The sequence below is a fragment of the Lutra lutra genome, chromosome 2 (genome assembly GCF_902655055.1).
Source record: "Lutra lutra chromosome 2, mLutLut1.2, whole genome shotgun sequence".
Classification (NCBI taxonomy): domain Eukaryota; kingdom Metazoa; phylum Chordata; class Mammalia; order Carnivora; family Mustelidae; genus Lutra; species Lutra lutra.
The window spans coordinates 85,300,375-85,321,437 of NC_062279.1; the positions used below are offsets into that span (position 1 = coordinate 85,300,375).

At 42.3% G+C, this 21,063-nt stretch overlaps 2 protein-coding genes across 5 annotated transcripts in view; one reads left to right on the top strand and one right to left on the bottom strand.

Annotated features, from left to right (window-relative positions):
• The window catches only part of RNF175 (ring finger protein 175), a 43,765-nt gene extending 38,846 nt beyond the window's left edge, over positions 1 to 4,919 (top strand). Inside the window, exons 8-9 of one of the 2 annotated variants that reach the window (XM_047717853.1) lie at positions 1,602 to 1,703; positions 3,919 to 4,919. In XM_047717853.1, the coding sequence (XP_047573809.1) occupies positions 1,602 to 1,703; positions 3,919 to 4,039 (223 nt within the window). In that variant the 3' untranslated portion in view covers positions 4,040 to 4,919. The remainder of the gene's footprint in view (positions 1 to 1,601; positions 1,704 to 3,918) is intronic. The other variant, XM_047717854.1, reaches the window with a different exon arrangement.
• A 4,342-nt stretch (positions 4,920 to 9,261) lies between these two features.
• On the bottom strand, positions 9,262 to 20,692 carry TLR2 (toll like receptor 2). Of its 3 annotated transcripts, none has more exons than XM_047717855.1 (2): positions 20,558 to 20,692; positions 9,262 to 11,803 (listed from the first exon to the last, which is right to left on the bottom strand). In XM_047717855.1, the coding sequence occupies exon 2, from the start codon at positions 11,788 to 11,790 to the stop codon at positions 9,430 to 9,432; it is 2,361 nt and encodes a 786-aa protein (XP_047573811.1). In that variant the 5' UTR covers positions 11,791 to 11,803; positions 20,558 to 20,692; the 3' UTR covers positions 9,262 to 9,429. The 3 variants fall into 3 exon arrangements, with proteins under 3 accessions (XP_047573811.1, XP_047573813.1, XP_047573814.1); XM_047717857.1 differs by lacking the exon at positions 20,558 to 20,692 and adding an exon at positions 20,320 to 20,450; XM_047717858.1 differs by lacking the exon at positions 20,558 to 20,692 and adding an exon at positions 20,065 to 20,283.
• Between the last annotated feature and the right edge of the window lie 371 nt (positions 20,693 to 21,063).

Sequence of the window (21,063 nt, forward strand, 5' to 3'; positions counted from 1 at the left end):
TTGCTTTGCAGCGAGTATTACTATTGGCCCACTTTAGCATGAGTCATATGAGCAAGAAGTGGGCAAACATGACTCACATGAACAAGGTGGGGCAGGGGAAGCAATTCTGCTAGCTTGGAGACTTTTCAGTAATGGAATTTTGAAGATGAGACAGAGAATATTAAGGAGGATGTAGCCATTTCAACGCTGTCTCCATGACCCCTGACCTTTGTACCTATCTAGAAGATGGGGCCTTACTCCAGTGCTTTGAATAAAGGGCTATAAGGGCTTTGGGTTTAAAATTTTTGTTACAATACACCACTTTATGTTAATCCGAGCCTATTGCAAAAATGACCCAATTCCAAGAACATAAATAGTGGAAATTCTTAGTTGCATACAGATCTATACTGAGGAGTTTTACACATGGCCTCAACTTGTCTATACTTCACTGCTCTCCATTTTTTAGGGAGGAGACTTCCACATCATTGCTGTTCACATGGGTTGACAGCAGGCTAGTCAGAAAATCATGGGATCTGGTTCCAGAAAGCCACGTTGGGATCAACAGCTGTAGAAATAAGCCTCTAGGATGGATCTCGTAACTGTTCATCATTTTGCTCAGATCTACAATGTTGTGGAACCCAAGAGAATATATTTGCAAAAGTAATTGGTTTTGAGTGATTCATTCAAATATTTATTTCATCATTAGGCCCTTAGGCACTGCTTAAGGTACTGAAGACAGAGAATGAGACATGGTCCCACAGCTAGCAGGTGGGCCAGGAGAGACCTGCATGCGCACAGAATGTCATGACACAATGTGATATGAACTCTGACAAGAGCATTCCCCTGATGCGGTGGGAGAACATCAGATGCGCTCTCAACTTTAGGGGCAAAGGGTCAAACTCTCCAGACAAAGAGATATGTACTAATGAATCTGTCAATGCCTGGAGTTTCAGAATTTTATTAGATTTATAGTCTATTAAAAATAAGTGTCTCCTTATCAGTAATAAAAAACTTGAGATAGGAGATATGAGGCTAATAGAAATATCCATAAGTTGGTGGTTTATGACTACAAATAACTGAAGCTTGTCTAAGTGTCTAAGACTAGTCTGATTACATAGTAGGTCATGAGTAATGCACAGAAAGTGGAATAGGGAAATACTAAGGGGAATGCATGAGAAGCGCACAATCAGCAAGGCAGAGAATTGCCCTGATACGTTTACATAAGATATGCACATAAATTTACATAAAATTACTATAAAAAAACACTTTTGTATTTACATAAAATACATAAAATATTACTGCAAAAAAGAATTTTCATATTCTTTATCTACTTTAAATCTTGGGAGGATCGAGTGAAGCAAGAAGAATAAATAAAGCCAAGGAGCTGTGGAAACTCCTCAGTGTCCTAGAGCTATGGCAGCTCTGACTGCCAGCTCCCAGTCCTTGGGGGTTCCATTGCCCTGTACAATCTTCCTTAGATGGTGATGTGTACAGTCAGGTCATGACTGACAGCCATTCTCACCCTCTACTTCCTCCCTGCAGATGGGGTCATTTCCATTATGTCATCATGAAGCAGACCTTGCCCTTCAATATCTAGAAACTTCCTTAACAAGATGCCTAAGCTTTCACGAATTCTGCATCCGAGGCTGGTGTATAGTTGGTAAAAAGCAGACTTGCCCTTACTGCAAAGAGAAGGTTGATTTGAAGAGGATGATCAGTAACCCGTATCCTTTCTCTAAAAAGTTGTCAAGTGTTATCTTAAATGTTTCTGGTAATGCAGACTTCAACCTGAATTTTCATTTTCTTCATTACAGTTTTAGCAGAAAAATTTGTTTTCCTTAGCCAATTATTTCAAAAAGACCCCGTGGTCTCTTTTCTACCCTGGGCCCATGTTACGACTCTGGCTAGGAACTTAAATGCCAAAAAACAAACATTCTACTCTTCATATTCCACTATAAGTGCTTTAGTGGAAATGTGATGAGATATTGCCAGAGTTAGGTAAATATGGAAGGATTAGAGAGGTGATAAATATATAAATCAATGATGGTTGGATGGATGGATGGATGGGTGGACGCATGGGTAGCTAGGCAGATAGATGGATGATGGATGGGGTGAGTGGGTGGGTAGACAAACATATAGACTGGAATAGAAGTGAAATTTTTAAAAGATTTTATTTACTTATTCATTTGAGAGAGAGAGAGAGAGCACAGGGTGGGGAGATTTTGAGGGGGAGGAGCAGAGAAGAGAGGGAGAAGCAGACTCCCCACTGAGCAGGGAGCTCCAGGTGGGGTTCAACCCCAGGACCCCTGGGTCATGACCTGCACCAAAGACAGATGCATAATCACCTGAGCCACCCAGGTGCCCCTAGAATAGAAAGTTTAAAGGCCCCAAATGTGAACTAGAATATAAAAAATAAATTTTAAGTTGTACTAAATTTTATTATTTCCAGAGAGAATTTTTTTTACCCCCTGTATTTTGGCCTTTAAATTCCTTGCCATGTCTCATCTTGTCTTGGGCTTAACCCTAGGGATAATAATACTGAAAGAAAATGAGGACCTACAGACAGCTTATGGCAACAATCAGGATATTTATAGATACCAATGTTCTCCAACTGAGACCATGGGAAGCCTCAATGGCTCTATCCAGAGCTGATTACAAAGACTTAGTCCTCAACCCCACTGGCCCAAGATCATAATCTTTCTCTTCCAGGGGCGGGGGTGGTGGTAAATGGGATTAAAACATATCCTGACCTTAAACAGAAAACACTGAGAGGTTGGCATCAACCTACCAAGTACTCTCTCTTCTCCTAAGGGACAGCCAGCCTTTCTATACATCCTGTGTACCGGTTAGCCACATTTTACCATGCTAAAGGAGTTCCCTCCCTTGTTCCCTATTCCCCTACTCTTCACCAGCCCTAAATATTCAGATGTAACAATGGCTGTTGGCAGCAATGCTCCCATCCCTGAGAACGGCAGACCAAGGAAAGAGTTGCCATTAGGGCAGGAGAGGCAGCAACACCATGGGTGTCTTAGGTCCTGGGCAGCAGAGAGCACCTCTGTGGGCCCCCAGCTCCATCTACAGGCCTGAGCTTTCTCAGGAAGTCAGTGCAATTCAAGCACAACCACACTCACGGCCTGTGATGCTTCTCCCTCCTTCTCATGCACTCTCCCTGAAGTTCCCTTCTAATAGGGGGATACCACGTCCAGGACCACTTTTGGTTAATCCCTTATGAAACAAAACTATATGTCTTTGCTATAAAATTGGTGATAATATCATCCTAAATGTCACCTTAAACGATCACGTAAATAACAAAGGACAACAGGTTACTCTATATTGTCTTGAGAGAGAGCATAAGCTTTTGAATAATACATGTATTCTTTTTACTGAGACTCAGTAAAAAAAGAAAAAAAAGCTATTTGGGGAATATTTGTCTTTATAGGCACAACATTGCTATCAGAGATATTATGTATTAATTATATCCCCTTAGCAGAATTTATCAAAGGAATCTTGGAAAAGTCTATCTGATCTGTGATGTTTTTCTTTGGAATACCCAATGCATACCCTCTGATGAGCCAATCACAGCAAAGCCCAAGGCTGTCTTGGCTCACTTACAAACGCTTCCATGATCCTTGTTTTCCAGGGTAGTCATTTCCCTTTCCTGCTCTCTTTTAGTAGTGACCCTTGCCTTTAGTTCTTGTTTCAGAGTCTGGGATTTTATTGTAAGCCATTTTTATTTGTTTTTGGAAATTCAGTGTCATGTAAATAACAATGATGACCAAATGCTGTAAAAATCATGGAAGGGGCTTTTCAGTGGGCACATAGAATTAACAAGAAAGGAGATACCCACTCGCTGTATTGCTTATCATATTTGCAAATGAGACTTATGAATATTTCTGCTACCTGACTGCCCAGAGAGCAACCTCCTTAACTGAGAATTAGCTGGGAGCGCACACACTTTCTCTATGGACAAATCCTTGATTGGCTTCGTTATTTGGTGGCCTGGCAACCCGTGGTGATTGGAATAGTTCAAGGCATTAATTACTCCCTAGGACTGGAATAGCATAGCACACCTACTCCAGAAACAGCTTGCGGCATGTTGAAATATTCTTAAATCCTTGATCCTATCTTTATTATTGATACTTCTTTTTCAATTTCAGAGATGAGCCCAAGAGTTTAGAGAAATGAATAAAAGGGCCCTCCAAAAGGCAATCTGTCTATGTGGAAAGAATTTAAAAGAGAAGCTGAATGTCAAAAGTTCAGAGGAAAACAGAAGTAAAGCCAACGAATCAATAAAGTAGTCATCAGTAAAAGTTTATTGTGCACACAGCAAAAAGATCGTTTGCAAACCAGGGCACTCAGACCAAAACACAGAACAAAGCTCGGGGGTATATGTGAGGCAACAGCTTACAATAGTGCGGAGACAGGGACTGTGTATTCTTCACAGAGATTATTTAAAATACTTGAATTTTCTTAAACGAAAGGGAAGTGGTTAGTGATGACCTCATATCAATTTTAGGAAAACAATTTAAGTTTTGCTTATGATCTTCAGAGGCCTAAGCAAAGAAGTACCCAGATCAGTTAGCCTCACTTGTCTTGCAAGATAAGCTACATCAAGCTTTGCTTGTAAGACTAAACTGGTTCTGGGGTACCTATGTTGCTCCGTCAGTTTAGCATCTGCCTTTGAGTCATGGTCTTAGGATCCTAGGATCAAGCCCCGAGTTGGACTCCTCACTCTGGGAGTCTGCTTCTCCCTCTGCCTCTCCCCACTGGCTTGTGCTCTATCTCGCTCACTCTCTCTCTCTCAAATGAGTAAGTAAAACTGTAAAACAACAACAACAAAAACAAAACAAAACAAAACTGGTTTTGTCTGCTCAGGGAATTTCAAGTCTGGTCTCTGTTTGTGTTTGATTTTAATATGAACAACAACATAAACAAATACAGCCTACTTTGCATCTTTCCCACCGTGATCATTTTCTAATCCATGCAACACATTTGTTACAACTCATCCTGGACAGCCAATCTCTAATTTGGCTGATAACGTACTTTTTTTTTTTTAAGATTTTATTTATTTGACAGAGATCACAAGTAGGCAGAGCAGAAGGCAGAGAGAGGGGGAAGCAGGCTCCCTGCTGAGCCAAGAACCCAATGTGGGGCTCAATCCCAGGACCCTGAGATCATGACCTGAGCCGAAGGCAGAGGCTTAACCCACTGAGCCACCCTGGTGCCCCTGATAATGTACTTCTTACATACAACCTTTAGTGATAGCTAATATCTTCTGAAGAGTTCAACGTCTTCAAAGAAGGAGGCAGAGTTGTTACGTAATCTACAGTTTAACAATATGGTCTTCCTGCTCTGTGTGCTTGTCACCACGTGGCAGCATCACCCAGAAAGCCCTTTGGCATAGAGGGTGTTATTCTGGAAATGTCTAGCATTAGGGACCACAGCCCATTCAACAGGCCAGAGGTCCACTGTTTCCTGGGCCCGCCAAATGCGCCTGACCCATCCAAGGGCTGCACTAAATGGGAGGAAAACCACTCTCTTCCGTTGTGTTCTGGTTTTATTTTCTTCATAGCGCTTCTCAGTACCTGAAATCATTATGATACATTTGTTTATTTTTTTATTGTGTGTCTTCCCCTCCGTGAAGGTGGAGAATTTTATAGCTCTAGTTCCCTATTGTATCTCCAGCACTTGGAGTAGTGCCTGGCATCTAGTAGGCACTCAATAAATATTTGTTTAAAGAATGAATTAATCCCACAGGAGGGGACAGAATTAATGGAATAGGAAAGAAAAGTCAGAAAGAATTAACTCGAGCGATACATTGGCCTCTCAAATGTATTTGTTTTAAATTGCTGGTGAGTTCTTAAAGGGCCACCACTGTATACCTAATATCAGACATCTATTATGCATACCTGGAGACATTACATTTTCTATGAAGTAGAAAGGAAGTACACCGATTGTCAAAAACATAGGCAATGTACTTAATGCTCTTTGAAGTCCTATCACAGCTATAATGAAGATAACTCATGCTAAGATTTTTACCTGTTGGTCATTTTTTTTTGAAACTGCCGCGTTTCGGTATTATGATGGCTTCAACCAGATTATTGGATTTAACTCTGGTTTATTTCTCTACTCCACAAATATTTCAGTAGTTTAATACATACCAGGCATATTCAAAGATTAAGGACATAAAACAGGATTCCTGAGTTTATAGTCTACTGACAAAAGTCTTCACTGTTGGATTAACTAAGTTTTTGAATGAGCCCTTAAATTGACCTCTGATGTATTTCCGGTTTACTTTTTCTTTAAGAGGGAGAGAGCAGGGGAGATGGACAGAAGGAGAGAGAGAATCTCAAGCCGACTTCGCACTGAGTGAGGAGCTCAATGTGGAGCTCGATCTCAGGATCCTGAGACCATGACCTAAGCCAAAATCGAGAGTTAGATTATTAACCGACTGAGTCACCCAGGTGCCCCTCCCACTCATCTTTCATGGACAGCTGCATGAGTGTAGCCCTTAGAATCCTTTAGAACTCTGGGCAGGTAGACCAGTATGTATCTATGTGGAATTCTGAATGATCCTCAGAGTTCAGAAATGTTGGATAATCACTAAAAACCTCACTTGCAAAAAAAAAAGATGGTATTTTCTTTATAGTTTAGGTATTTAAAATCTAATTCCAATTTTGTGAAGCAGTATGTTTATACACATTGAAAAAATTATGGAGAGCTATATACTACACAGTGACTAGAAGAACCACTAGTATCCCTTCACCACAAGGTGAAGGGATAAGAGTGGATTCTTACTTTCTTTATATGCTCTTATCTCTTTTCCAAAATTTCTATGGTGAACATGTTTAGCATCTGCAATGAGAAAAATAAAGGTTATTTTTATAACATTACTTTCAATCTACCAACTAACTATGGGGCTCTTTCTCTTGCTGTTTAAATTACTGGAAATAAATCTACAGACCAAATCTATGTTAAATTTGTCTGGTTCTCATGATAATTAAATCGTGCTTAAATGTAGGGCACAGAAAAATAAAGCAAAAATCCATTATTATCTTTGGTTTTTGTAACACCTTTCCTTCTCCTGAACTTGTCCATTGTATTTCTTAGGCTGGCTACTATCTCTTCCATAACACTTTCCCAGGAGTTGGTATGAGAGAGAAGAAACACTATCTGAGTTTCCTCAGGACTAAAACTGCTTTGCACTTAATGAGCTTATTTCTCTGCAGTATTTTTCTGCAAAAAACAGGGACCCTTAGATCACTGAGAGAACCCATAACAGAAAAATATACATTTACAAACTATAATCTATGAGAAGATGAACCACTTCTCAGAGAAAGAAAAAATAATAATAGCTAATATCTATATAGGCACCACTGTCACCCCTTCTGAACATGAATGGTTCCCTTTCTCAGAGGCTTGGTCCCCTTGTCCTCCTCCCCCCTCCAGAGGGAATGATAATCAAGGGGCACACACACAGTGTTTTACCTAAATTACTGTATATTCAGACCTACATGATGTATATATTAGTGTTCCTATCCTAAGGGCAGAACAATATTTGGGGTCACTTAAGTGACTTGCCCAAGGATACACATTTATGGACCCAGGTTTTTCGGACTCCAGAGCCAATCAACCACACAAACCCAGTTCTGGCTAAGAACTGAGCAGGTTACAGGGTGCCTGGGTGGCTCAGTTGTTTGAGCTACTGCCTTCGGCTCAGGTCATGGTCCCGGAGTTCCAGGATCGAGTCCCACACTGGGCTCCCAGCTCCGTGGGGAGTCTGCTTTACCCTCTGACCTTCTCCCCTTTTGTGTTCTCTCTCACTCTCTCTCTCTCAAATAAATAAAATCTTAAAAAAAAAAAAAACTGAGCAGGTCAGGTGAAGTTCACTTTCTTTCACGAGTGGCTCCCAGTTTAGGAAGAAATTTGGAATGAATCAGTAAATAGCTCTGAGCTTAATTAATTGCATTAAATGCATTAAATTAACCCTAGATTATAAAAATTAACATATGGAGGGTGCCTGGGTGGCTCAGACAGATAAGCATCTGCCTTTGGCTCAGATCATGATCCCAGGGTCCTGGGATTGAGCCCCACATCTGGCTCCCTGCTCAGTGGGGAGTCTGCTTCTCCTGCTGCCCATTCCCCCTCCTCATGCTCGCTCATGTTCTCTCTATCTTGCAAAACTAAAAATAAAATCTTTTTAAAAATTAACATGCTGAAGTAGTGTCTGTCTTTAAATTGTTGTGTATCAACTATTTTTGGGTCATTTTGAGAAATATCTAGGTATAGAGATTTTAAAATAAATTTAAAAATCTATTTAGCTCACATGTTCAGAGGGGGAAGAAAGAGACCTTTTTAGAATCAGAAATAAGGCTTTTTCACAAGATGAAAAAAAGCAAGATGCTCCAGAGGAAATGGATTAGAAGATTGGGTAACTAGGAACTCATTAGAACTTCACACAGAGTTAAAGGCTGAAGGAAGATCAGAGTCAGGGATATGAGAGCTTCCTTTGAAGTCCTCTAAATGGAGTATTTTATTTACGCTTGCCCCTTGAACAGCAATGGTTTGACCAGTGTGGGTCCATTTATGCACAGATTAATGATTTTCTTAACATTTTCTTTTCTCTAGCTGACTTTTTTGTAAGAATACCATATATAATACATGTAACATACAAAATGTGTGTCAATCGGCTGTTTATGTTATCAGCAGGGCTACTGGTCTACCATAAACTACTAGTAGTTAAGGTTTTGAGAAGTCAAAGTCACATGCACAGATTTCCAAGTGCACAGTGGGGAGAGGATACATCACTGCCCCTCCTGCATTGTTCAAGGGTCAGGTGTTCTTCACCAGTGTCATTTCCATGGAAAGATAAAATTTACTGTATATGGTGTTCTAGGGTCTCTCTCAAGTAACTGTGACTGAAGAAACCCATCCAACACCCAGAAAGACAGACCCAGGTCACGTGACACCACCATGTAGGTATTCTGCATCCTGAAAAATTTTCAAGGCACTTTATTTCTAGGAATAGCAACAAGTTTGGCTGAGTTCCCCAACCTTTTGCCCTGTTATTCTCAAGAGTAGTCACACAGAGGAGACAGACAAGTGGGGCAGAGAATCCCATCTGCAGACACAAATGAGTATCTTTGCAGAAAACTGACCAACATATTCCTATGAGATCTGTTCGTTTGTGCTATTTCCTAATGAACTAAGCTACAGATAATCCTGATGTCAGTAATGGACTAGATCATGATTATCTGACAGGATAAAGAAAAACCAAGAAACTTTTATTTTTACTCTGGTAGTTTTTATAAAACAAAACAAAATATCAACAGTTTTACTGGTTTTAATAAGCAAGTCTGCAAACAGTTTCCATACAACCATGTCAGAATAAGCTACCACTAGTGATACAAAGACCACCAGCAGACCCAGACTGGCCTTTAATGAAGGAATCTAGGACTTTATTGCTGTTCTCAAATTTAACCAAAACACTTCCTGCTGAGTTTCATCTGTGGGCCACTCCAAGTAGGTCTTGGTGTTCATTATCTTCCGCAGCTTACAGAAACGCTGGGGGATGGCCTTCTTCTCAATGGGCTCCAGAAGAATGAGAATGGCAGCATCGTTGTTCTCATCAAAAAGTCGAAAATGGGAGAAGTCCAGCTCATACTTACACCACTCACTCTTCACAAAGTTCTCTGAGAGCACAAAGATGGTCTTGTGGCTCTTCTCGATGGAGTCAATGATATTGTCAATGATCCATTTGCCGGGGATAAAGTCCCGCTTGTGAAGGCACAGCTTGAAGGGAGGGTCGAAGTGCTCCAGCTCCTGGACCATCATGTTCTCCACCCAGTAGGAATCGCGCTCACTGTAGGACACGAAGGCATCATAGCACACGTCCCTGGGGGGCGCTTTCCTGGGCTTCCTCTTGGCCTGGAGCCAGGCCCACATCATTTTCAGGTACCACAGCCCATGGAAGTGGTGACACAGGACCCCCGTGAGCAGTATCAGCAGGAAAAGGACCGAGCACACAGCAGACACCAGAGCCACCCGGTGGCATTCAGAGGCCGGGAGCCGCGTGTCCTTAACCTGCTGGCCATGCACAGAGAATGGAGAATCACACAGGTAGTTGTCTGGCCAGTCGGTCAGGATCTGGGCCAGCGACTGCTGCTCCCGAGTGAAAGCCAGGAATTCACAGGAGCAAAGGAAATTGTTACTGCCAGCTTCCAAAGCCTCCAATGTGCTAAAAGAATCAAGTTGCTCCTTAGTGAAAGTACTTACTGTATTTCTGCTGATTCTCAAGACGCGTAACGTGGGTAAGAAGGAGGCATCTGGTAGGGTCTTCAACTTATTTCTGGAAATATAAAGTTCTTTGAGTTGTGGCAAAATCAGCGAAAAGGAATCAAGGTTGTTATTGCTAATATCTAAAATTTCCAGCATCCAGGGGATGCAACGGGTGACCCTGTATATTCTCGTGTTGGATAAGTTCAAGTATTTCAACTTGTCTGGCCACTGACAAGTTTCAGGCATAGAAACATAATTATTCTTACTAATGTCAAGCTTAGTCAGGTTTTTCAGAGTAAGCAAAGTCTCTCCGGTTTTTTCTAATGATTTCAAATGATTTTGCCTTAAAATTAAGGTTTGCAGGAGGGGCCAGGCCTCCTCACAGGCTGAGTTTCCCAAGGATTCCTCAACCATTAAATTATCACTGAGATCCAAATATTCTAGTGACTTTAAATGTTGTGAAAGTGAGCAAGGAACCAGAAAAACCTTACTGCTTTCTACTGTGACCCTTTTCACGTTTGCTGTAAGTGAATAGATACTACTCATATCATAAAATGAGTAAAAATATGGAATAGCCAACCTCCGTACTATTAAGGTCTCTATCCCACGTATATTTTTAATTTTGTCCACATCGGATATGTCAAAATCACCAAGCCCATCGAGGGTACAGCCCTCAAACTCGACTTCTAACACTCCAGAGACACAATTCAGCAGTTTCACAAGTTCGCTAAAAGTTCCATCAGTGATTTTCACGTTTCTAAACGTCCACTTTTTAATCAACGTATTTGTTTCCCTGATGGATGCTTTCGAAAACTGGAAAGTGTTCAAATGAGTATCTCTCAGTTCTAAGTGCTTCAAGGACCTTGAAAGATCTACAAAAATCTCCAGCAAGAAAATAGGCTCCTTCATACGAAGAGCCAGGTGGCTGATGTTCTGAATTGATTTCAAACTCTCTGGCTCATACCTCTGGAGATTTGAAGCATCAATCTCAAGTTCCTCAAGAAAAGTGAGCCCAACAAAATCCTTCTCCTGAAGTTCAGTGAAGCTGTCAGTACTCCCTACTTTCAGAATTTGCAAATTTGTAAGCTGAGAAAAAAGAGGTGTTTCCCCGAGAGATTTGTAAGGATTTCCCAGTAAGTTTAAGAACTTTAGGGAAGAAAGGGGCCTGAACCAGGAGGATGATAAGTTCGATAAGAGATTATAGGATAAGTCCAAATGTTCGAGACTCCGCAGGGAATTAAAAGAATCTTTCTCTATGGCATTAATTCCATTCAACGCCAGCTTCAGAGCCTCGAGGTTCACGCAGCCCTGTAGGTCCCTGTTGCGGATGTAGGTGATCTCATTGTTGGAGAGGTCAAGGCTTCTCACAGCGGCCGTGAGCCCTGACGGGATGGACTTTAAAGATCTGAAACGGCCATCACAGACACCCATGGGGTCACAGGATGGAGAAGAAGCCTGATCAGGGCCCTCTTCCTTGGAGAGTTTGGTTACAGCCCCCAACACCCATACTGTCCACAAAACACGTGACATCATCCAGGGGTCCAACCTACAAATAAAAGAGGTTCAAATGAGCAGTTGTGTTTGACAGTTTATCATGACTCCTGTTCTTGAGAAACATTTTGTAAGGCATAACACACACACACACACACACACACACACACACACACACACACACACACACACACATATACACAGTACCAGGAAAACAGAGGCAAATGAAATGTATGAATGAGGATGACAAATGAGTTCCCTGACACATCTAGCAATACCAACAGAGATTTCTGCCCCTATGCCATGACCTAAAAGCCTAATACCATCTGGAATACAGAGCACGTCTCACTAAGCATGAGCCGAAAGAATGAGCAAATGAATGAATGGAGGAACGAATAAGCCAGCAGTGAAGAAATGAGTTGGGCTTGGGTGGCTCAGTTAAGTGTCCAACTCTTGGCTTCAGCTCAGGTCATGATCTCAGGGTCTTGAGATCAAGCCCTGCATCAGACTCCCTGCTGAGCTACTCTCCCTCTCCCCCACTCACCCCCTGCTCGCTCTCTAAAATAAATAAATAAATGTTTAAGAAAGAAAGAAAGAAGAAATAAATGAGCCAGGCCTAACCATATGGACTTACAATCACCTACTCTTGCACTTCAAACCTTCTTGTATTTAAGCACGCCTCCTCCCTGCCTCGATGTCCCCTATGAGTTAGAGATCTCACAGAGCCCAGCCACAGCTCTCACTGGACAACTGTTCACTGGACACAGCTCCAGTGGTAGCAAGCTGTCACCAAAAGACAAAGGTCCCGTGCTCCTCAAGTTTGTCTGGCTCTTCCTACTGGCAGGCAGGAGGAATGCTGGGAATGCCAGCCACAGCAAGGTGGTTGCTGGGCTAATGGACAATGAGACCATCAGAACGTTCTCTTCCTGCAGAGAAGTGCAGAAGCAGTGCTCGGTCTGGATGGGCTGTTGGGGTGAATGTAGGAGAAGTAAAGCGGTCCACACACTCTCCACCACCGGGAGATTCCCTACACCCATAAATCCAGCACCCTCTTCCTGTCCTCCTTCTGGGCCGTGTATCCCTCTTTGCCTTGATTCAGCTCTCTCATTCCTTGTGCCTGCACTCCTCTGTCTGTATTTGCTCACTACATAAACTGCACAAAACGTTTTTAAAAATTTAACCCCAACGACACTTTTTATAGGTAAAACTAATTTCCCACCTTCACAGAATGAGAGATTATCAAAGCACAGGCTATATAATTTATAGGCACAGAGACTTAAAACATACATAATATTAATACATAACTTGGTTTGGAAATTTAATAGTTGCTGCCAGATTTTTTATGGCTGCCCCAATGCAATTGCTTGGCATCACCTCCTGTCTCTTCTAGATAAATGGGGCCACACCATGCAGAGTTATTTTGGACTTTCACTTCTCACCTAACAATGTAGCTTGACATCTTCCTACTTCCACACAGAGAGGCACTTCTATTCCTTTTTTTAAAAAATAGGTTTTCCTTTTTTAAATTATTTATTTGACAGAGAGAGAGAGAGAGAGAGCGAGCACATAAGGAGAGGGAGAAGCAGCCAGAGGGAGAGAGAAAAGCAGACTCCCCGCTGAGAAAGGAGCCTGATGTGGGGCTCAATCCCAGGACCCGGGGACCATAATCTGAGCCAAAGGCAGATGCTTAACCAACTGAGCCACCCAGGTGCCCCTGACATTTCTGATTCTTTCCCAATGAGTGGCGGTGTTTCATAGTATGGATAAGCCACAGTTGGCGTTCCCATCAGCACTGTATGAGAGCCCAGCTGTCTAGATCTTGCCACCACTGTGCACGGCCAGTCTTTTTCATTTCAGCAATTCTGGTAGGAGGTGGTGTCATCTCACTGTAATCTGAATCTCATTTCCTGGACTACTACTGAGTCTGAACATCTTCATCTGCAATGTGCACGGTTTCGATATTTGACCTACTGTTTTCTACTGGATTGTCATTATTTTAATAATTATTATAAATACTAAATGATATATACTTAATACTTAATTTAATAATTTATACACATATATAAAGATATATACCCTCAGAATAGAAGACGCATGTGTTACAGATACAGGCATTCCTTAGAGATATTACGGCTCCAGTTCCACAACAATAAAACAACTATCCCAATACAGAGAGTCAAATGAATCTTGATTCCCAGTGCACTCACAAGCTAAGTTTACACTACACAGTAGTCTGTTAAATGTGCGATGTCTTTAAAAAAATAACACATCCCTTCATTTAAAAATGATTTATTGGGGCACCTGGGTGGCTCAGGCAGTTAATTGTCTGCCTTCAGCTCAGGTCATGATCCCAGGGTCCTAGGATTGAGTCCCATGTCAGGCTCCCTGCTCAGCGGGAAGTCTACTTCTTCTCCTACTCCCCCTGCTTGTGCTCTCTCTCTCTCTCTCACTGTGTCTCTCTCTGTCAAATAAATGCATAAAATCTTAAAAAATTAAAAATAAAGCAAAAATAAAAACAATTTCTTGCTAATGGAGGCTAACCATCATCCGAGCTTTCAGTGTGTCATCATCACTGATCACGGATCATCATAATGAATATAATAATCGTGGAAAAGTTTGAAATATTGCCAGAATTACCGAAAGGTGACACAGACACCCAAAGTGAGCAAGTGCTGTTGGAAACATGACAGCAACAGACTTGTTCAATGCAGGGTTGCTACATAACTTAAATCTGTAAAAAATCCGGAACTCACCCCCCGGCAACAAAACAAGGTACGACTCTGTCTTCTCCCACTCTACACCTTTCCTTCTCACTTTCTACATGAGCTCTTTCGATGAATAGACGTTCTTATGTGTTCTATTTTGTTTCTTAGTAGTCACTTTTGTGGCCTATTTAAAAAGCCTTTGTTATAGTATCATGAAGATATTCTCTTTATTATTTTTTCTATATTTGAGAGAGAGGGCAAGGAGGGCTGGCAGGAGAGGGGCAAAAGGAGAAGCAGATTCCCTGCTGAGCAGGGAGCCTGACTCAGGAGTCAATCCCAGGAGCCTGGGATCAGGAGCCCAGCCAAAGGCAGATGCCCAACTGACTGAGCCACCCAGGTGCTCCTCTTTATTATTCTCCAAAATCTTTATTGCTTTGCCTTTTATTCCTAGGGATTAATATTTGAAGTAGTGGATTGGATTCATTTTATTTCCAATATGGATATTCAATTGACACAGCACCATTTTTAAAAAGATCATTTTGGGGAAACAATCAACAATATTTACTCTTGCCAATTAGCCACATGTCCTCATAGGAGTGAGTGTGTCTCACTGCTCTCAATTCTGATCTAGTTGTCTTTTTTTTAAGATTTTATTTATTTATTTGACAGAGAGAGATCACAAGTAGGCAGGGAGGCAGGCAGAGAGAGAGGAGGAAGCAGGCTCCCTGCCGAGCAGAGAGCCCGATGCGGGACTCGATCCCAGGACCCTGAGATCATGACCTGAGCCGAAGGCAGCGGCTTAACCCACTGAGCCACCCAGGCGCCCTGATCTATTTGTCTTATCCTTGTACTGGTAACACTATATATATATAACTATTTGGAAATACACACACACACACATATATATATATATTCAATTAAATTTTATGTATTTACCATGCACTTAAGCAACCTTGCTAAACTGATTTAGTAATTCCAGTCTGTAGATTATTTTTATTTTCCACGTACACAATCGTATCACCCAGATGTAATGGGTTCTTTTTTCTTTCTTCCAATCTGTATACCTTTATTTTGTTTTCTTGATTACTGAATGTTGAATTTTATCAAATTCTTTTTTATCTTCCTGTACCCATTGAGATGATTACATGGATTTCCACCTTCACCCTGAGAATACTGGTGATTTACTTTAATTGATTTAGTGCTGAGACAATGTTGTCTTTTTAGAATAAACCCAAGTTAGTCTGGATATATTATCCTTTTTATATTTTACTGGATATTTTTATTCACTAATATTTTCTCTAGAATCTTCCATCTATATTCAGAGTAAAATTGCCTTATACATTTCCCTTCCTTTCCTTGAGTAGAATTCACCAATGCTGCCTTTTGAGCCTTCAGTTTTTGTTGTTATTATCTGTACATTTATCTTGTTTTTGTAAAATACATTACATATACTTAACAGCTATGGAACTATTCAGATGTTCTTTTCCTTATCTGTCAGCTTTTGGTAAATTGTGTTTTTCAAGGGATCTATCATTTTCTTTTAAATTTTCAAATTTATTGACACAGTTACTCAGAACATCCTCTTACTATTTTAATGTCCTGTCTTATCCCTTAGATGATAAGTTCTTTGTGCCTGCTTTTTTTTATTTTCTTGACGGTCAGCAGTTTATCATTTTTTACTAGCATTTCAAAAACCAGCTTCTCATTTCATAGATCCTCTATTTCTTTTCTATTTCACTAATTTCAATTCTTATATTACTATTTCCTTCCTTCTGCTTCCTCTAGATTTATTTTACTGTTCTTATTCTAATTTCTCAAGGTAGATGCTTGCTCACTAATCTTCAGCCATTCTTCATTTCTAATATATTCATCTACGGTCAGACGTTTTCATCTAAGCACTAGTTTAGCTCTATTTTCCAGGACCCTTCTCATCTGTTCTTTCCATATTTTGTCTCTTCAAGTTTCAGTCTCGATATTTTCTTCGGATGTACTTTCTAGTTTATTCTCTCTCCAGTTGTGTTTAATCTATCGGTGGATCCATCCATGGCTTTTAAATTTTGCAGTTATTGCATCTTCATCTATTTAACTTCTCTTTGGTTCTTTTCCCCATCCGCTATGTCATTTTTTTTTAAAGATTTTATTTATTGATTTGACAGAGAGAGATCACAAGCAGACAGAGAGGCAGGCAGAGAGAGAGAGAGGGAAGCAGGCTCCCTGCCGAGCAGAGAGCCCGATGCGGGACTCGATCCCAGGACCCTGAGATCATGACCTGAGCCGAAGGCAGTGGCTTAACCCACTGAGCCACCCAGGCACCCCACTATGTCATTTTTTACAGTTTCCAGTTCTCTGCCAAAATCTTCAACCTCATCCTTCATCACCTTGAACACAGTAAGCCTCATCTGATAGGCTGCGTGACACTCTGACAGCCTTAAAGGACGGAACATTTAAGGTTAAGGTCTGGGGCAATCATGGATGGAAAGGTAAAGCTAAACCAGGGGAAACTAAGCCCTTAGGTAGACCGTAGCACAGCTCTGATCTATCCGGATGGTTCAGACAGTCTCTGTCTCTGAAAATGGATGAAGATTATTTCTGGAATGCTAGTGCTCACAGCTACCTGCAGAAGCTAAGGGAAATTTTCTCTAGAAGAGACTAATATTATCTGGGCCTCAAATTTCTTCCTACAAACAGTTTTCAAAGTGTATGTCCAGTACACCATAAAAGACAACCAGGTACTATAGGAAGCAAAGATAATGAGTACAGAAGAGCAGAAAAGCAGGCAACAGAAACTAACCCATAAGGACTATAGATCCAGTATTGTCCCTACCCCTAAAACTGACAGGGGTAAGATGAGATGAGATTACTATTTGGTACCATAGTTATCCCATTGTCTTTCTGCTGAATCAGTTATTGAAAAAAAATCATCTTAGTATGAACTGTACTGGACAACCAAAATTCACTTGATCAATTCCATTTTATAATAAATAGCACCAATTTTAAGAAATCTATACTAGTTTTCAGCTGAGACTTAAAGGTCAAATACATCTATTTTTAAAATGTTTCCTAGCCTTCTGTCTTTCAACTGTAAAATTCGTAACAGCAGGGATCTTGGACTGTTTCATACAAATATTATGTGGTACTTACGGCATGGTGACTTTTCAACAAATAACAATTACCAGTGATGCCAAAAGGACCACTCACAACCTGACACTGAAGATGACAGTCACATCTCTCTCCTCCCATTTCCCCTCAACATTACGGCATGGGGCTGAGAGCTCTGCGGAGTAAGACACTGAGAAAGGGAAAAGCAGTGGCTACAGTTAGCCAGAGTGGGAGCCTATCTAATGAGGGTTGTGGGTCTGTACAAAGTATAAAATCATCTGCTTAAAGAATTCATAATATTGGGGCGCCTGGGTGGCTCAGTGGGTTAAGCCGCTGCCTTCGGCTCAGGTCATGATCCCAGGTCCTGGGTTCGAGCCCCACATCGGGCTTTCTGCTCAGCAGGGAGCCTGCTTCCTCCTCTCTCTCTGCCTGCCTCTCTGCCCACTTGTGATTAAAAAAAAAAAAAAAAAAAAGATGCTCTCAGAGCTCAGGCTTGTTATGCCAGCACTCACAAGTCTTTAAAAAAAAAAAAAAAGAATTCATAATATTGACAGAGTGGTGAAGCGTTACTGGCCAAGACCCAGGGAAAGATGCCAGTCTGACAGGTAAGCCTGGCAGGAGCGTTAACTTAGGCTGTGCACATCTGCGGATCCAGAACTGAGAGGAACTTGAAGCCCCGTGGTCCCCAGCGAGCCATGACCAGATAACCCACATCAAGGCTACTGCTGTAATGGTTGCACGAAGCTGGAGTGGAGAAGGGATGGAGAGCCCAATGCACCGTTGGGAACTGAAAGTGTACTCTCCATAAAGCCACAGGCAGGGAAAAGGCTACCCTTTATCTGAACAGGGATCTCAAAAGTCTCTGCCCTCTGGTCCTAGCTGAACTCCAGCCTACTAGAAATCTCCTGTAAGAAATCAGAACTCCAGGGGGCGCCTGGGTGGCTCAGCGGGTTAAACCTCTGCCTTCTGCTCGGGTCATGATCTCAGGGTCCTGGGATTGAGCCCCACATTGGGCTCTCTGCTCAGCAGGGAGCCTGCTTCCTCCTCTCTCTCTGCCTGCCTGTCTGCCCACTTGTAATCTCTCTCTAATGAATAAATAAAATCTTTAAAAAAAAAAAAGGAAAAAAAAGAAATCAGAACTCCAGGCCTGCCATGTACACTGCTGTGGATCCAAACATTAAAAGACAGAATAGCTAAACATTTTTTTCAAATGGAAAAAAAATAAGTTGCCAAATTATAAATACATATTGAATCCTCAGCAAAAAAGAATAAAAATTCCTCCTCTAGCCTGAAAACAATGTAATGATATCCTCAAAGGGCAGGGAAGACACACCTGCCAATCTAGACGTCGAGACCCATTTAAATTATCATTCAAGAGCAAAGGTGAGATAGACATTTTGAGACATTCAAAAGCAAAAAAAAATAGTTTTTATCCATAGTCCATCATTGAAAGAAGTACCTTGAAACATATGTTCTTCCACAATTTGGAAAATAAATAATAATAATAATAATAAATAATAAAAAAGTAAATTTGGTAAGAGTAAGCAGCAAGAAGTAATGATTGCATTTTTTTAAATTTAATAATTGATAAGACAGCATTCAAAGACTCAGGCATGGCTTTTTGGTACGAGGAAAAATAATCTAAATTTTAAATGCTATTCTGGGGGAAAACATAATTTTGAAAAGCAAGCTTCTTTTTTTAAAGATTTTATTTATTTATTTGACAGACAGAGATCACAAGTAGGCAGAGAGGCAGGCAGAGAGAGAGAGAGGGAAGCAGGCTCCCTGCTGAGCAGATAGCCCTATGTGGGGCTCCATCCCAGGACTCTGGGAATCATGACACCAGCAGAAGGCAGAGGCCTCAACCCACTGGGCCACCCAGGTGTCTGGAAAAGCAAGCTTCTTATTAATAAGGAGTAAACACAACTTATATTTGTTAGGAGATCTTGATAAGAAGGTCACCCCCGCGATGCCGTTTAACCATAAATTATGCTCAATCAGGAAAATCAAAATAAGATATTTAACCAACCAAGCCAAATTCTTAAAGAAAACAATCCAAAAAAATTTAACTGATAGCTTAGAAACTTACAAAACATGCTGTAAACTTCTAGCAATTTTCATAAAATGAGTGCATTATAAAAGTTTAAAGATGCAAATATTCTCTGCTTAGAACAGGAAGAAACTGAAAATACCGGTGAATAAGCCATTTTCAAATAGGATGTTTGCCATTTCCTGTTTTGGTCTCTGCTTTCAAGTCAGGCCACCCTATCCACCAGTTGCTTTTGGGTAAAGATCTGAGTTAGTAACAAGTGCAGACAAGACCTTCAGTAAGAGTAGCATCATCTCAGCCAGCTGAGTTGTTTACACCTCATCAGTCAATCAACCCCCGCCCCCCAGAAAGCAGTAGAAAACTCTATCCTGGCTTGTATCTAAGTTCTGAACACAAGTTCTCATTTACAGAAGTTCAAGTTAGAAGGGGGAACTTCAGGGCATTCTTATTTCAAGAACTCACCCAAGCTTAAAAGCTCTAAGTTACTTTCTCATCAGATATTTTAAGGATGGAGGCACACGCAGGGTCCGTGAAGCTCACCCCCGCGCAGAGGCCGGGCTCGGGGTTAGGGTGCGAGAGTCCCGCGCGGATATGCAGTTGACCCTTCCCCACTTCTCGCGGCGATGGGTCTCCCACTTGCCGGGTTTGATCGCTGCAGTAACCCGGGAGCGCAGACACACCCCCAGCCGGACGCACGCGCCACCTGAAAGCCCTTACCAGACCGTCGTCGCCCTCGTCCGGGGAGAAGAGAGGCGCGCAGACCCAGGCCGCGAGAGCGTCGGGTCCCGGTGTCCCGGGGCTCTTCCCCCACCCCCGCCCGCCGGTCAGCCTCCGGCCCCGCGCTCAGATGATAGCTTAGCGGGGATCCCACGCGACCGGGTCGGCGTCCAGCGCACCCCTGCGGACTGCTGCGGGGGCAGCTTTGGAGCGCGGCGATGGGAAAGGCCCGACGTACCTGGGAGCTCACCGAGCCGCAGTCCGGCCGCACCTACTCTGCCGCGCGCGGACGCAACGCGCCCAGTTCTAGGAGGGCAGCGAAAGTAAAAGTGCGCGGGCCTGTGGTCCCTTCTCTCGGGCTGCGGGGACCGCCCGTCCGCTACGCTCGCCGCCGCGCGGGAGAGGCGAGGCCACAGGGTCGGCGCCGCCGGCTCCGCCGCCGCCTTGGCTCCGGGCTGCGTCAGGTGACTTTGACGGAGGCGCTGGGAGACCCGGGGCCGCCAGGGTCCCAGGAGGGCGCTGGGGCTGTTGGAGGTCAGAGGCGGAGAAAGAACCGAGACTGCCAGCAGCCCCAGGGGTGAATTCCCGGAGCACGGAGGAAGATTTCACAATCGGTGGCTAGTACCCAACCAGTATTTTCTTGAAGCTTTGGCAACAAAGCCTCCCGTACCCGGAAACGCAGTCTTTAATTCCCTTTCTCCATTCCTCTCCATCCTTGGGAGCTCAGATTCATGCTTCTCACCG